The 17,272-nt window shown below is 37.2% G+C and overlaps 3 protein-coding genes across 6 annotated transcripts; 1 reads left to right on the top strand and 2 right to left on the bottom strand.

Annotated features, from left to right (window-relative positions):
- The first annotated feature begins 1,274 nt into the window (after positions 1-1,274).
- LOC131644947 (uncharacterized) lies at positions 1,275-2,198 on the top strand. Its single transcript, XM_058915576.1, has one exon. The coding sequence runs from the start codon at positions 1,418-1,420 to the stop codon at positions 2,033-2,035; it is 618 nt and encodes a 205-aa protein (XP_058771559.1). The 5' UTR covers positions 1,275-1,417; the 3' UTR covers positions 2,036-2,198.
- A 167-nt stretch (positions 2,199-2,365) lies between these two features.
- Positions 2,366-13,780, bottom strand: LOC131644946 (uncharacterized). 4 transcript variants are annotated; one of them, XR_009296803.1, is made up of 9 exons: positions 13,164-13,780; positions 12,201-12,446; positions 10,628-11,216; positions 10,284-10,450; positions 10,179-10,210; positions 8,922-10,088; positions 8,678-8,807; positions 7,935-7,971; positions 2,366-2,498 (listed from the first exon to the last, which is right to left on the bottom strand). XR_009296803.1 is itself a non-coding variant. In XM_058915575.1 (7 exons), exons 1-7 carry the CDS (start codon positions 13,633-13,635, stop codon positions 8,778-8,780), a joined length of 2,703 nt encoding a protein of 900 aa, XP_058771558.1. In that variant the 5' UTR covers positions 13,636-13,780; the 3' UTR covers positions 8,425-8,777. The 4 variants fall into 4 exon arrangements, 1 of the variants encoding a protein (XP_058771558.1); XR_009296802.1 differs by lacking the exon at positions 2,366-2,498 and adding an exon at positions 7,141-7,249; XR_009296801.1 differs by lacking the exon at positions 2,366-2,498 and having other exon boundaries at positions 7,512-7,971.
- A 1,139-nt stretch (positions 13,781-14,919) lies between these two features.
- On the bottom strand, positions 14,920-15,727 carry LOC131596273 (uncharacterized). Its single transcript, XM_058868882.1, has 2 exons — positions 15,201-15,727; positions 14,920-14,977 (listed from the first exon to the last, which is right to left on the bottom strand). Exons 1-2 carry the CDS (start codon positions 15,725-15,727, stop codon positions 14,920-14,922), a joined length of 585 nt encoding a protein of 194 aa, XP_058724865.1.
- Positions 15,728-17,272: the final 1,545 nt, after the last annotated feature.

Raw genomic sequence — 17,272 nt, 5'->3', positions numbered from 1 at the left:
AAAATTGATATAATCAAGAATGAGAATGAAATTAAGAGAGATAGGAGGATGGAGAGTGAAAGAGAGAAAAATGAAGGAGATAGAGAGGATGAAGTGAAAGAGAAAAAAATAAAAGAGAAATAGAGAGGATGGAGAGTGAATGAGAGAAAAATAAAAGAAAGGATCCAAAGTGAATAATACACAATACACAATAAAAAAATATTATTTATTATTAATATATTATATTTGTCAAATTTACAAACTAAACAAATAAATATTCTCATACTTCAAAATATTCTCTTACTCTTGGCATCATTTAAATTTAATTAAATAGGATAGTACATTACACATTATACGCTTCTTTAGGTTTAGATTCTAGACGGAAATACATATAAAAATAAATTAGTCATTGCAAAGTTCGAAAATATATATGCAAATAAATTAGTCAATGAAGTTTTTTCGTTAATTATGACACACAATAGAATTCAGAATAGATGTCCAACTATCATTTTTGCTAGCTTTTTTACAAGCTAGATTTTATATCATCTAATCCTTTTTAATTCTCTTTTTTTTTGTTAAATTGCTTTTATTAAAAACATACTCTTAATATTGAAGTAAATTTCTATGAATGACTCAATGTTAATACGGCCGGTGCTACTATCATAGAAAACTGCATCTTAAAAGCAAAAGATAAATTTGCTATTAAAAAACTATACTAATAAAGTTAAAAAGTAGTGGTGACTAGTGAATAAAATAGTATAGTACTTAAGCCAACCATCAGTGTTATAAATGTAGAAATTCCTATGCAACTCTCAAGAATCAACACTTCTTAAGTACTCTCAATGGTTCTACATTTATTTAATGAAATTCTACCAATTTCTCAAAAAAAACTATAAAAAAAAAAAAGGCTGATACTGCCTAAGATGGTTGATAAGATATTCCACACATTCTAAATGACTGACTGAACCTGCAGACAGCCACAGCCATCGTCGGTCGGTGATTTAACAAAAGAAATCTTAATTGAAGAAGACGATGAAACATACAACAACAATAATTAATCAGCAAAGAGAAATAAACAAAACATACTGAACTCTTCAGCTATCCTTGTAGAATCAGCCATGTGAGTATTGCTATGAGTGGAAATGCCTCAAGTAAGCTCAAAAGACACTCACAGCAAAGACAAAAATTGGAGATATGAATGTGTCATACTACAGGCTTATTAAGATTTTAAGATTTGACAGTGACCTTAAGAAACCAATGTATTCACTTTGGTAATATCCACCAAAATGTAAACACCTCTGTGGACCAAATCATTGATGTGACAACCACAATGATAGATAACAAACTTCATACAAAAACTCAGTTCAATTGGCTTACCTTTCCTCTTTCTCAAAGGGGCCAAGAAAAATAAAACAATTTGAAGGAGGCAAGTTTCTGCATGTATAAGTTTTCAACCGATATCGCCATTTTGGATCATGAATCAATGCATACCATGAAAGGAAACAAGCCTCCTACAAAACTTGTGTCTGATAGCATTTCAATGGACTCGCTCTCTTTTAGCGGTCTTGTTTCTATTCAAGACCAACAGAAAAACCTCCATTCTCCTCCTACTAACCAGGCGAAACACTTCCTTGTAAGCAAACATGACCAAGAGTTCGAATTTACTAACCCGAAAGTAAACTTGAATTCACCTGTCAATCCAATCAAGATCACACCTGCTGATCAGCTTATTTCCAATGGTCAACTTCAACTTCAACCACAAGCATTTGCATTTCAAACAACTCAGAATTTGATCGTTACTCCAACCAGTTCCTCGAGATCATTACTAGCAGCTCATAGCGGTAGTGAAATGGCGAGTGGAAAAACAGGCAGCAGTATGAAATATCATGAACTTGGCAAAGAAAGCAAACATACAAACAAGCCAAACACTAAGAAGAGGGCAGGCTTTTGCCAGAGAATGAAGTCTTTTCTATCACCATGTCGAGAATGCCGAACTGCTAAGCAAGGTGCTGTTAAAGCACACACTGTTCAAAGAGAAAATTTGAAAATATACTGATACAAGACTTATCATTTGTGCAACTATTTCTTGCAAGACCAGAAATTTGCCTTTTTCTAGTTAAGTGGTATCTGAAAAAAGTACGTGTGTCATGCTTCATTTCAGCATCAGTTACAGCAATGTTAGGTTATATTAGCATCAACTGATCAAAATAATATACCTCTATGCTATGGATATTTTATCTATTTTATATTATTTGGTTTAGTATAAACTTTCTATTTGATATGAACTTGCTGATCACTTGTTATATGGCTTGCTATTGAGTTTTTTTGTCCGGCTTCAGATCTACAGAACTGTATGCGTATATAACCTAGAGGCCTAAGTATTTTACATGATGTGCATTACAGAGTAAAGTTCACTCTAACCCTTTAAAGAAAGGAAAAAAATTTGTCTTTTTTTGCTTCCTTGCCTGGGTGCCGTTTTCTTGAAATTGAAAATATGCAGAACCACAAACCTCTGAAATCTGAATGATAACCAATTTAAAACATGAGCAGATAAGCTTACTGATGTTACCCTTTGAGTGTAAAGTATTAAAGGAACTGATATCAACCAGTCCATGTAGTTCTTACTGTGAACTAGCTGCACAGTATCCTAGCCCATATAACTACCCCAAACTAACTCCTAAAAATATAGGAAACTGACCTCTAGATTTAAGGAGCCTTGTAACTAACTAAATTGACTCCACAAGATCCAAATCCTTGAAGACTGACTGAGTTCGTCTCATCAGAGGAATTAGGGTTTGACGCAGTGAAGTGAACTTGAGGATCCACAGTTTGAGGCGTGTCATTCGAAGCAGTAGACGACACTGCTGGATACACATTTGCATAAGCAATTGTGTTTTGCGAAACCGGTCCAGTTGCGACTCATGACAGAGAAGAAGAGTTTCAACTTCTTCGATGGAAATAGCGCCAAATTTGCCTGCGATGGAGCTGACTCTAGATTTGAAATCTTGAGGCAATCCTTCAAGGATTACATCAAGGTGTTTGAGTGGGGATATCGGTTCACCAATGGCATTGATAGATCCAATCAACTTTTGAACACGAAGGAGGAATTCAGAAATTGAGTTTTTGCAATTTTCGAGTTGTTTGTCTGAGTTCAGATCAGAGCTTGCAGAGCTTCGCTGCTGTGTGTTGTTGGAAGTAGGAGTGATTTTCGTCCCAAAGCATTCCACGAACTCTTGCATCCAATGACGTGATGAAGCATATCACGAGATATAGTTGATTGCAGCCATGCCAGGAGTAATTGACCTTGTTGTTCCCATATCTCAAATTCAGGATAAATGTGATCATGATTCGCATCATCAATTGAAGCATACTTGACTATAATTTTAGGATTGAGCAAGAAATGATGAAGTTTGTGAGCTTTGATTACAGGTTCTACTTGTTGGCACACCCATGAGATAGTTCTCTGAATCAAGATTTTCAGAGATGGCGGACTACGCATTTTTGCGCGTTGTGGGAAGAAGGCGCAATCTGCTGTGCTGGTGTGGGAGGATCAGAGGCCTCAGGATCTAAGGGAGCTTCTTATGATACCATTTTAGAATTTTTATTCAGTCATAATGTGATGAGAGAATTCTCAATTTAGTTCTACTCAATTTCTGTTTTGTATTGCTTGAAACTGATTACAAAGTGATTGAGATCTATTTTTAGATTCATAGATTTCAATTTAGTTAGTTACAAGGCTCCTTAAATCTAGTGGTCAGTTTCCAAGATTTTAGGAGTTAGTTAGGGTTAGTTATATGAGTAAGATACTGTGCAGCTAGTGCACAGTAAGAACTACATGGAAATGTTGATACCAGTACCTTTAATAGTAAGATAGATAGATGACTATATAAGTATTTATGCATGAACAATATTTTTAGAGGCTAAAATCAGGGAGAGGGTGATAGGAGTTCTCGTTAGTTTCAGTTTTGGTATTACTGTGAAACTAACGAAATACAAGAGAATTTTCTAAGCTGCAATTAGGTGACTTGAGGTGGACTACATTTAAGATGAAATCTACACAGTCACCCTGGACCCAATGTGGGCCTGAAGCGATATGAAAAGCCCAACAAGAGATCTAGGATAGGCTATAATACTATCTTAAAATTTGGGTTGGCCCCGTCTCAACCTTCCAAAATCAACTGGTAAGTTGAACACTGCTCGAGCTTTATGAGCACTACTTAGGCTACTCCAATCCATAGCACTGAAAGATGGTCCAAATGTTGCAATGAGATGGTTAGAGGTGGACCACAATAAAGAAGAAATTTTCAACACTCTGTCACACTTATGACCAATGGGGCTTGAAGCGTGGACAATACGAAAAGCCCAACAGCGGATCTAGGATAGGCTATAAATACTATTTTAGAATTTGGGTTGGCCCCATCTCAACCTTCCAAAATCGACTTGTAAGGTGAAGATTGTCCAAGTTTATGAGCACTGCTTAGGCTACTCCGATTCAAAGCACAGAACTAATGGCATTCTCAATTAATACAAAGATCGTTTGGTGGCTATGGTTTCCAGCAAGTGCACGATTTTGACTCCAATGTAACTTTCTCACCCGTCATAATGATCCTAGCTCTTGTATTTACCATGAATTGGTCTATAAGAACAACTTAGTGAGGAATGTGTTTCTCAATGGCCTTCTAGAGGAAGAGGTCTGCATGACATAGCCTCAAAGCTATGACCATCAAGACTATTAAAATTGTGGTTGGGCCTAACTCCATCCTACAAAACCGGCTCGTAAGGTGAGGATTACCCCCACTTACAAACATATGTTTAAGTCCTATTAACCTGGTTTTGCATGCCTATACAAAGCAAAAAGAGTTGGATCTGTTCTTCATTTGGAAAAAAGTGTTTACTGATTAACAAGGTTCTCACTTCGTCTAGATTCCTAGTTCTAACTTTTTAAGGGACAAGCTCAATGTGTTTGAGGCTACCCTTTGTTAATCACCCACCTTGAGCTTCTGAAGAGTGTATCACAGCAGTTCCACTGAAATTGTAATATTTCAACCGCTGTATTTCAGTTGTGGTAGTTGCATTAACTACCTCTAATAGTTATTTTTTAATTCAGTATACATAGACTCACACAAACAGAACTCATCAGTGATCATTCAATACATTCTCTCTTCTCTCTAATCATCCAATACATATACATTTTATTTTTATTCATTCTGCAAGTTATTATTGATAAGCTTATATGAAAATATTTCCTAACATCTTGATATTATCTTTGACAATCTTATAGACTATATCTTAAGATTAGTTTCCATATATTATGAGTTGGAATCTTGTAAATAAGGCTCAGTGCTTTGTTTACATCAAATCATGATCATTAATCATATTTAATTGTTTTCAAAATAATATTGTTTATCTAAAACCTTATTAACTTCAATGTGGTATAAAGCCATATCATTCTTCGTGGTTCGTCCCATCCTCTAACTATTGCATTATCTAGTTCCCCCAGTTTGAAATCTCATTCTTCTTGCCAGCTATGTTTTCAATTGCGCTGCTAGGGCAGGCAATTGCAGGTGCAGCGGTAAGTGCAATGTGTTCAGCCAGTTACTCTAACTATTGCATTATCAAGTTCCTCCTGATTGAAGAAAAGGTCACTAGAGTGCTTCCCTGATCCAAACCAGTCATCAAGAAGCAGAACCCAGAAGCAACACAATGTCGGCATCATCTTCTAATCCAACTCTAAAATTTCAAGCAAGTTTCTTTCTAAAAATGTTTTATAAGATAGTCATTGTCCTCTTTGGACTTATTTCATTATAGTAAACAAGGGTAGTAAGGGTTCAGAAGCAGGTGGACACAAGACATGGATTTGTAACTTTCGTTAAAAAGATTTTACAAGTTCTTACTCTAGAATAAAAGCTCATTTGTTGAGAATTTATAGAACTTGAGCTTTTGTGTCCCCATTTGCTGAGGAATATTTATCTAAGTTGTAATCTATTGTAGAACTGGCTAGTAATAGAGTGAAACCTAAGCATGTTTTATCACCCACTGAAATATACAAGAGGGTCCTTCTGCGTACAGTTCTCAGTCTCACAAGCTTTTCTCTGTTTGTCTCCTGCATGAACCCAGAAGAACTGTGTTTTTCTCCTTCTGCGCAAACGCATAAGAACTAAGTTCTTCTATGCTATACTATGTCATATTTCCGGGGTCTTCAAATTATCTCACAGGATTGTTTTCAGTATCTTAAATTACATCTTAAGATCATTTTCCATATTTTTTATTTATTATCATAATCTATTTCTCTATTCAATTATGATTTAGAGTCTTGAATTAGTATAAATAGGGACTAATGCATAGTTTACACTAAATCATAATTACTAATCATATCAAACTATATTCTATTAGAGTCATTATTAGGAGAGTTAGTGGGCAATTATTATATTATTAGTTCAGAGTGTTTAGGTTTAGAATAAATAGAGGAAGACATTGGGGAGTTGTTCATCATGGAGTTTGATAGGAAAATGGGTCATTTTGGCATTGGGAGCTACAGAGACCCTAGAAGTTCTGCGATATTTAATCTGTAATTCAAAGGGATTCTTCCTATTTTATTTGTTGGTTTCTATCAACTGGTATCATAGCAGTTCTGATCCAGGAAGATTTTTCCGGTGTGCTGGAAATTTTGGCATGAATATGGCTGCAGATTTGATTCCTATATTTGATGGAAGGGCCTATTGGTGGCTGATCCAGGCTGAGCAATATTTTGGGTTAAGAAGAATGAGTGAAGAGATGAAGCTTGGGCGGGCTCTTGCATTTTCATTGAGAGGAGAAGCTCTTGATTGGTGGATTTCTTGGAAAGACAGTCATACAAATATTGGTTGGTGGGAATTTTCAAAGGCCATCCTCAAGAAATTCCAACCAGAAGTTTGGGAATGTCAGCAGGATTCAGAAAACGAAGAACACGAAAATAGAGGCAGAGATGAAATTCATGATAAGAATCCAGAACCAATAGCATCTCAATCTGAAGAAACAATTTGTGATGAAGTTGAAGGGACACAAATCCAAAAATACGGTGAAAAAGAAGATTGTGCAGTGGATACCAAATTAGATCGTGAGGGCGGCGTAGTGAGGAATACAAATTCATTGACAGGTGCCGCTGAAGTAAAGGTTCAAAGAAGTGATGAAAAGCTGGCCAAGGAAGGAGGAGTACAAGGTATTGATGTCACGGTCCCGTCCAAGTTCAGCTATCCGCCGACGTCATCTTTGCCATCACACTTAGGAAATTCTGCAGCAACGAAAATGAGAGAAATGAGATTCAGTGATGAACCAAATAAACGGCCACCGCCACAATGGTTTGCCCTACAGCCGCTGCCGAAACCTCAACGTCGGGTATCACATGGTGATTGCTGTTGTTCCTTAGATAAAGTCTAGGAACGAAAGTTCCACAATCGATATCGCCGTCATCCCAACAATCAATCATGAGAAAATTGACAGCAGCGAGCAAATTTGATCCAGAAGGAAATTATCCTATTTATTGTATAACTCAATCTTTTTGCTTCAAGTTCCAGGATCCGGGAAGATACATTCTTTCACCTTGAGGACAAGGTGAATCTTTTAGGGGCAGAGTATTGTTAGATTCTTCAGTTTTGTAACTTATTAAATTATTAGTAGAGTTAGTGGGTAATTATTATTATTTAAGAGTGTTTAGGTTTAAAATAAATAGGGGAAGACATTGGGGAGTTGATCATCGGGGAGTTTGATAGGAAAAGGGACCATTTTGACATTGGGAAGTATGATTTAATCTGTAATTCAAAGGGATTCTCCCTATCTTATTTTATATATCAGTTGGTTTCTATCATATTCACAATTCAAAGTCTATAAACTCTAACTTCAACAATTATAATCAAGAATAACTAAAAGGAAGACCCATGAAAAATTAAAAGAATGGGTAAATTTGATCTTTTATTTACCTTATTGTGTTTTGATCTAATAGAATCAAGCCATTTCCTACAAAATAACATAAAATGATCAAATTCCAAGAACGATATGTGGAATTGATCATTTAAATGCACCCTAAATTAATTTAAATAAGAGAGCATGGCATTAACATAGTCCAGGGTTTGAAAGTAACAAAATATGTCATCCATAAAGACAGGAAGCCGAATTCCACGGCTATAAATTATGATAAGAGAAGAACACGACTACACAGATAAATACTATGAAAGTTTAGCTAGCTGCTAATTGACAAAATTGTCTGGCCAACAATAGGCATAACAAGAAACACAGATAAAACGGAAAAATATAAATGCTAAGATTGACATTTGGAACATTAAAAAACTGTCCAACATATTGCAACTTCTAAAACCCTACTCTCTAACTATGTCAGCAATTTGCTAAACTCTACAGCACGGTACACCGCTGTATTTACATAAAAAAAATCAGATTTTTCATGTGCGTGAATGCAAAGAAATGGCATGAGGCCTACCATACCAGTCTTTCCAAGTTGCAGCCCAATACCAAAACTTGCAGGCGCTTGAAAGTTACACCAAATGATAAGCAAGTAACATAATTATGCAAATTAATGAAAATAAGATATCCTTATAAACCATGCAATTCAAGCCAGTTTACTTCAGAATGGAATAAGCAAGAGAAAGCGCGGAAAAAAACATGAAGCAAACATCTTGAAAGAGAACTCAAAATGTTCCGAATCAACCTTGACTTCGAAACAGATAGCCTCAAACGGAAGTTGTCATGGATTGGAATCAGCCAAACTCATCAGAAACTGTACAAAAAAAGGTGTTTGGCCTTGCATATCAAGATTTTCCATGTTTATTCACATATCCCTGCAAATAAAAATACTGTCAAATGGAAGACAAACAACATCCAATCCAACAAAGCACAAAGCCTGTGTACTTTCATTGACAAATTACAATCGCAGCATAAGATTGGACACTTACATGGACTAACTTTGTAATTTTCGGCCGACATGAAGAAATATATAGCTTAGCAGAATCTTCATTTGTTGGAATTTGGTGTGGCTCTAAAGTGCTAACAACCTTGTCAACTGATTTTTTAACTATTGTTATATGTGCTTCCTTGCTGAGACGACCCTCATGCCAAAATGGTTTTAGCAACTCTTTCACTAGATCAACAAGGGCTGCACGAAAAATTTTCAGTGCCTTTGTTTCTTTGTGATTACTGCCATCCGTCTGAAAGTCAACCTCCATTTCATGAATTTTATCATCCCTTGCTACTCTTTTATTTTTGTGCTCTGATCCATCACCGTGATGCCTAGCATCATGTTTTGTTCGTTTTTTTGTTGTTTCAATCCTATCTTCAACACCAAAGGCATTTTGTCCCATATCTATGCTACCATTTTGGTAGTTTGCACAAGTTCCTGATGTTATTTCTGTTTTGGTTGCAAGAGAATCTTTTCCACGAGGAACAGAACTTCTGTTTGGCTCATTTTCATAAAATTTATTATGGGAAGATACCGAACTTTTGTCATCATTAAGATCGGACATGTGTTTCCCAACTGCAGCAGAATCATCATATGTCCGTAACTGTGATGAAGCCTGGATAGATGACCCTCGAATTAGAAGGGAAGCTTTCAAAGACCCATCTCCAATATTAGGTATCTCAATGCTATCGCGAAGAGGGTCATACAGATCTCCAGGGGATGATACATTCATTGAAGTGATAAAAAAGGATGGTCGAAATGGAACAGAAGGTTCCCAATCATAAGAACGGGTTTTTAGTTTATATCCATTAGCATGTGGTGAAACCTTAGATGAACCACCTCGATACAAATCTTCCCGGTCTGAAGAGAAAGTGGACTTATAGGCGTGATATTCCTTCTCACTGTTCAAAAGCTTTTGAGAGTCCAAAGCACTTGCACCTAAAGACGAACTAAAATCATTTGTTGGTGTATAACCTCTGTACCCATGTTGGTTTCGAATAGCAGCCATTCCCTCTGTACGGGATGAATACGAGGAAAGATTTGAGCTGAAATAATTGTTTGATGTATTAAATGCAGATCTATTCTCTGGAAACAAGTTGTCCCTCATCGGAAACTTCTCTTTTTCATGAGATGGATGCCAACTCGGACTTGCTTCTTTCTCATTCTGCATGCTCATTTGCAAAATAAATTTAGAGGAATGCAAAGGTATGCTTTTATGTAATTGTAAAGCAGTAAATGTAGCAGGAGTACTAACCGTTCTTGACCCGTCAACATTTTCCTTAGCACCTGTTACAAGGAAATATCTTTATTAGAATAGGGGATACCTGAAGAGGTTGACCAATTAAGTTACTTTACATACCTTTTTCCAATTTCAATTCTCTCTTCTCATTATCCGCGCTATCTTTTATATGAAGAAAGCTACAAGAACTGCCTCTGATGCACCAACCTTTAGCGAAAAAAGCACATGTAACTGCACGTCTTTTGTTTCCATCTGTAATCTGAGCACTGGGAGAAGGACTTCTAGCCCTACTAGCATGAGGAGTTAATCAGCAAAACATAATGGTTAAGGACTATGTGTCGATTAATTTAAACATGTTAAAGGACAAGAAGCTACTTCTGAAAGAGAAAGCATGCAGTGTAAATTAAGTTTTGGTCATATTGTCATTAAAATTAAAAGAACATAGTGAACTGCCATGACCAGACCTTGATGGCTTTTGTTTCGCATCAACCCTTGACTCCGTCTCTGACTGCATAATTTTCTCCTTAGAGTTCTGACCACCATTAGCATCCTCCACAAAATCATCTCTCGGTATGATTCCAGTAACCCCGTCTTTTACCGTATTACTAGATGACTTGGTGGCTCTAGAATCAATATCCTTAACATCAGATAAAGAAGCTTTGCTATTGCAATCTGGTTCACTGCTTCCTCCAAAGGTTTTCTTCTGAAGATATCCAGAATTTTCAACATCAACATTTAAGTCTTGATTTTTTTCATCTTCAGCAGAATTTAAGTTTTCACTTGGTTTTGGAGGACTAGAAACTTCTTGCTTTAATGTCAAGTCCTCATGCGGCGGAACAGATGCTAAAAACATGGCATTATTCTCTTCCACATCATGTGATGACCGTATTACTTCAGGATTCTCGGGCACAGAAGAAACTGGCCGCAAATTCTTCTCTTTGACATCAAGTTCCATATCATGTGATGACCGTATTACTTCAGGATTCTCGGGCACAGAAGAAACTGGCCGCAAATTCTCCTCTTTCACATCAAGCTCCATATGTTGGCTCGAATCTACAAAAGAAGATAAGAGCAACATTATGAAGGGAAAAAAATCCTCTTCTAACAATATTGAACATTCAAAGTTAGTAATAAAGCAAACAACAGAGATAAAATTTAAAATATTTTGAGCAGACCAACATCACAACTCAAAAATGATTGAAAAATGCATAAAGCACGAGAGAGGTTCAGAACTAAACATATAAAAAGAGTATGACAAGTTTAGAACTGATGGATGAATTGACAATCACAACATTCAAAATTACTAGAGTCTAAAGGATTGAGGGATTTGGTTCTACTCACTGGAGCTGGATACAACTGAATAAAACTAGGTTTCGGCTCATGAGAGCTGGGATCTTACACCACATTGACCTATCAGGTTCGTAGTAAACTTGTAATGTTGGGGAGTCCGGGGAGCGCAGGAAGTGTCAATGGGCTAAACAGTATCCAAGAGACCTTGACATAGGATGAGCTATGCAGTTGAGCCTCAATGCAGCATTGTTCGCCTCCTTGGTAGATGGTTTCGAGTTGGACATTAGATGCATCTATGGAGTTGGACGCTACAGAAGTTTGGCATTGGCAGCCTCTTAGGTTATTTGGGTTTAATCCCTTCCAAATGAGAAGCAAACAAATTGTATCGCCTTTCTTTGAGCCACTACAGGCTTGATTTTGCATAGTTGTTCAAGGACAAAGTATAGCAAGATCTGGAGTTGGTGCAATTAGGAGAAACTGCACAGTCATCCTAAGGCAAAACCAGGCAGGATATATACAATACATATCAATATTCAACACCATTAACTGATAAATGTAGCTTGAAGGGAAACCACGGCGCAACTGTTGCAGCTGTTATGACTCACGAAAAGGTTATTTATGACTCAAAACAGTGTCAAAATCAGGTTTCGAAATTTATTTATCAAGGAAAACAAATGTGCAAGTAGTGGATTAATCAAGAACGAAAATCATGACTAATAGAAATAATTAATTATTGAATGTAAAAACCTTTGCTGTGTTTATCCGCATCAGGAAGAGATTCTAGAACCCCGTGCTTGTCTTTATCTTTCTTCTCTACTACTGTTCCTTGTTCTTTCTCATCTTCCATCTCTATTGCTTCTTTTTTTTCTTCTTCTTCTTCTTCCTCCTCCCCTTCCTCCTCCTCTTCCACTTCCTCTTCCTCCTCTTCCACTACCTCTTCCTCCTCTTCCTCCTCTTCCACTTCCTCTTCCTCCACCACCACCTCTACAGTTTCTACAATAATAAATTTTAAAAAACTATTAGGATGAAAAATTCATAAAGCACAAGATAGGTTAACATCTAAACATGTATAAAGAGTATGACGAGTTTAGAACTGTTGGAGAAATTGACAGTCACAGCATTCGAAATTACTAAAGATTTATCGATTGACCTATCCGCTAAATAGAGCTAGGTTTCAGCTCATCAGAACCAGGTTCTTTCACCACATTGACCTATCAGTATTCAAATCCAGATAATACCAGAATATATCATCTTGTGACTAGCAGGTTACAACTCACAGTACAACAAAAACAGGTTACAAAAATTATTAAGGGTACGTTTGAATTGATGGAATGTGATGGAATAGAATGGAGTGGTATATAATCAGATTTCATTGTTTGGATTAAAGAATAATTGATGAAGCGGAATGGAACATGATGAAATCCATTCCATCATATTTCATCCCATCCTTCAATTTTCATTCCCTCCAATTTATGGTGTATACAATGGATTGAACTAATTTGTTCGGTTACATTCCTATTCTATAAAATACACAAACACTGTTCTTTTCATTCCGCTGAACTCCACTCCATTCCATTATGTACCATTCCACTCCACTCTAGTCCATAAATCCAAACATAGCCTAAAGATAGCCTAAAGTAACCAAATATGCAATAACAGAGTCAATTCTATGATAAAAAAAAATCATAATTAATTAATGAATAGAAAAACCTTTGCTAAGCTCATTCTCATTGGGCAGAGAAACTGGAATCTCTTCTTTGCCTTCATTTTTCTCCTCTACTACTCTTTCTTGTTCTTCCTCCTCTTCCTCTTCCTCTTCCACTTCTTCTTCTTCTTCCTCCTCCTCCTCAACTTCTTCTTCCTCCTGCTCCTCCTCCTCAACTTCCTCTTCAACTTCTTCTTCAACTTCTTCCTCCTCCTCCTCCTCCTCTTCCACTTCTACTGTTTCCTCTTCCTCCTCAACCTCTTCCTCCTCGACTTCTTCCTCCTCCTCTTCTTCTTCAACTTCTTCCTCCACCTCCACTTCAACTTCTTCCACCTCTTCCTCTTCTTCTTCCTCTTCCTGATCCTCATCTTCTTCCTCTTCTACTTCTACTTCTTCAACCTCTTCTTCTTCCTCGGAGCCTTCATCATCTTGAAGAGAAGGATCATCTGATACGGGGGGAGAATCTGAAACTGGCATTGCGTGCGTTGAAGCCCCAAATTGAAATGCAATAACCCCCAAATCAAAAGAGTGAGAGGGTTGCAATTGCAGTAACAGGGTTTCGTTCGCCCAAACCCAAACACACGACACGATGAATCAAGGGTACTCTCTCAACTATTTTGACCAAAACAAAACACTCAGGTTACATCAGAAGAATCCTTGTTGGACATGTGGACCCCACCAACACAAATCTAAGCCCATACCCATCTGATTTTTGCACTTGCTTTCTTACATTTTCACCCCTCACCTTACTATTATAATAAATACTCTTTATTCTTACCATCTTGATGTTATAATAATAGATAAAAACATTATTTATTATTATTTAGAAATATTACTTGGAAATATTTATCTTAATGTCAAATTTTAAATAGTAATGTCAATTATTATTATAGATGTTATTATAGATATGTAATATTTCAAACTTAAAATAGTAAATAGCAAATTAGTATTATTATTTAGACATTTTCTCATTTCACCCCATGAGTCCATTACACACCACTGAATTGACCAAATTGTCCTCGTGCTTCCGTAGATGCATCTCCGAAAGCACCATTTTTTTGTTTAACGCTGTTTTGTTCCGTAGATGCACATACGGAATATCTCCGTAGATGCATCTACGGAACAAACTCATACTCAAAAAACCAGAACAACAATATTTATAATGATAAAAGATCCATTCATTGATTAAAATCAGCATTGATTAAAAGATACATCGGAATTTCCAACAGAAAATTAAGAAAACTATGAGATCTAAGAAATTACAACAGTTAAAACAATGTTATCTGATCCATGCATCATTAGAACGGAATCAACGTCGCCTTCCACGTCATCCCACCAACGTTTCTTTTCTCCGGTCTCAGACGAGGTCTGTGTTCTAAGCCTCTGGATCTTTCTGATGACTTCGCCGGATTTGTACTCCCCCTCTAAAAAAGACATCAGGGTCCTTTTGAGTTGGTCGAAGGAATGGATGTTTCAAAATTTAATCGACATGGGGGGTTTGACGGGAGAGAAAACAACATGCCCTTCCCTTCTGAGATAAACTGGTTCAGGATCAGGACGTTTGGATGATGTTCGCTGCCCTGAACATGGCCTTATGTGAGCCATTTTTGTGTTTGTGTTTGTGTTTGTGTGTAATGCAACCTTAGAAACCTCAACTTTATAGAAGCCTTTGGTGAATATGGACCGCACAATTTCTGTCATAGAACGCTCCGTAGATATATCCACGGAAGGGTCCTAAATTTCTCCATTCCGTAGATGCATCTACGGTAAACACCCATCAATATCAGACTCTTTCGTAGATACATCTACGGAAGTTTCCCTGTTAGTTTTTTAATAGAACTCAATGCAGTAGCAGCACTAGTAGTAACGGGAAAAAGACACAAACACATAAACACAAAAAAGGATTATATTGCAAGGTATAGAGTGCATATATTACACTTTGAAACTAGAAAAATACATCAAAAGAACTGTCGCCGACTAAATCTATTGGAAGTTCTAAACTTGACTTTTTGGCAATTGATTCCTTTTCGATGTTGTTCAACCTTTCAAAATCGTGCATCATATCCACAAAACGATTCGGCCACGTATCGGCAGCTTCGGTATGATGAAGAGCCCATTCTTGTGACGTAGGTGGTATGGGACATCCCGGTTTCAAGTAAACTTGCACAAAATGACACATAATACGATCATTTGGATTCGTAGGAGGTGTGGTGCAGAGCGAAAAAAAGGTTTCCGAAAAACCATAATGCGTTAAGTCAATGCATACCATGTCATATGCGCATGCAATAAGATGTTTCATTTTCGGGAATCTCATCCATTTTGAAGTTGGTGCGTAAACGCCCAACCAAGGAACAAGAGCTTCATGAACCAATTCAAATATAGCTTCGTCTCCAAATACTCGCGTGTACGAGTCTTTATGGTTCATCAACTCTTCTATAAGTTCATGACGGACAAGCTTATGGTCATCCTCTCCTTTACCAAGCAAAGTCAATATGACCCAGAATCCGCAATTACCGTCCCCTACCACATTGACGATCCGGTCGATGTATTTGTGCATAAAAACCGACATCTCGTCGATGAATGGAATTTTTGGAGCAACATGCACCTCTTTAGTTGATGAAATTTTTGGAGCAATATGTACCTCTTTGATTGATGGAATTTTTGTGGCAATAGGTGTCAGAGTCGAAACTTTATGAGCAATAGGTGTCGGAGGCGGTTTGCTAATGCGAGCTCCTTTGTTTGAACTTTTTGAGATTTAGGAGTAGGTGAGTCGGAAAAGAGTTTATCGACATGCTCACAATATAAAGGAGACCGTGTAGTCGAATTGTCATTCAACGTAGGCTTCACTTTCTTCAGAGCACCCTTTGTCTTAACCGGTTGAGACGACGGTTTCATGTCGGTTGTTTCTGGAAATTCAATCTTCCGTAATTGTTCTTTGATGTATAGTTTCATGTTGTCATTGGCCTTTGAAAACCTCTCTTCTATCGCCTCTAATTCGAAAGCGATAGAGATATTCGATTTTTCTCCTTAGATGCAACCATCATCATCAAATCTAATTCTCTTCCAATGAGGAGTAACTTAATCCATTCTTATTGGCCTCATGAAAGATATAATTCAATTCGGCCCGAGACATATTGCCGATCAATTGAGAGTAAATGATGTTGTCCTTAAATCCATGCTTCAACACCGTAATGCTCCGACCGAATAAGGTTTGAATCTCGTTGTGTTGGTTCGAAATCATGAGATTTATGGTGTCCCAACCTCGACACAAATCACCCTTGCTATTACACAACCAATTTTTCAAAGTAGCGTGTGCCGACTCAACTCTATTGGTGGTTGTATTCCCGAGGTGTCGAACCTTATAAGTCCACGCACAAACAAACTTCTCCTTCACCTTGTCAAGAATGGTGCTTTCAACGTATTTCAATAAATCGTGATATTTTTCACATATTTTCCAAAACTACAATACGACATCGACATACAATTCTTTTGTCGACGAACTTGCAATACGAGCCCATGCATCCATTATTTGATCAACAACCACTCCAGGTTTCACCGGTTTCCCACCTTCGATCTCTACTTGTTTCATCCTCACAGCGGGTTTAACCTTACTTCTCACATTACATGTATTTGATATCGACAAAGTAATGCATCGGAAGAAGGAAATACCTTTGCAATCGCCTTAGGCATATCGACTTGTTTCTTCAAAAGTGAGCGACACACCTCCAATGTCCACCTAAAATTATCTTCTTTTTCACACTCCAAAAAAGTGAAACTAACGGCAAATGTCTTCTCGGTGGATGTAACACCGACCATCTCAAATGATGGGATTCAATACTTGTTGGTCTTGTAGGTAAAATCGAGAATGAGCACTGTCGGGAAAGTGTTGAACAACTTTATTGAATCCGGATGAGTCCAAAAACTATCTCGGACCATAACCTCATCATCGCAAGTTTTGTACTGCGACACGTATTTGTTAGCATCCAACATTTTCAATAATTGTTGCATCTCACTCCTATCTCCCCCACTCGCCTTATTATTGCGGTATTGTTGATTATACACTTGTCTTATATTCAATATGTTGTCGGGTTCCTTTCTTTTCAATGTGGCAAGT

Source organism: Vicia villosa, linkage group LG1 (assembly GCF_029867415.1).
Source record: "Vicia villosa cultivar HV-30 ecotype Madison, WI linkage group LG1, Vvil1.0, whole genome shotgun sequence".
Classification (NCBI taxonomy): Eukaryota; Viridiplantae; Streptophyta; class Magnoliopsida; order Fabales; family Fabaceae; genus Vicia; species Vicia villosa.
This window is presented reverse-complemented; position numbering and strand designations above follow the sequence as displayed.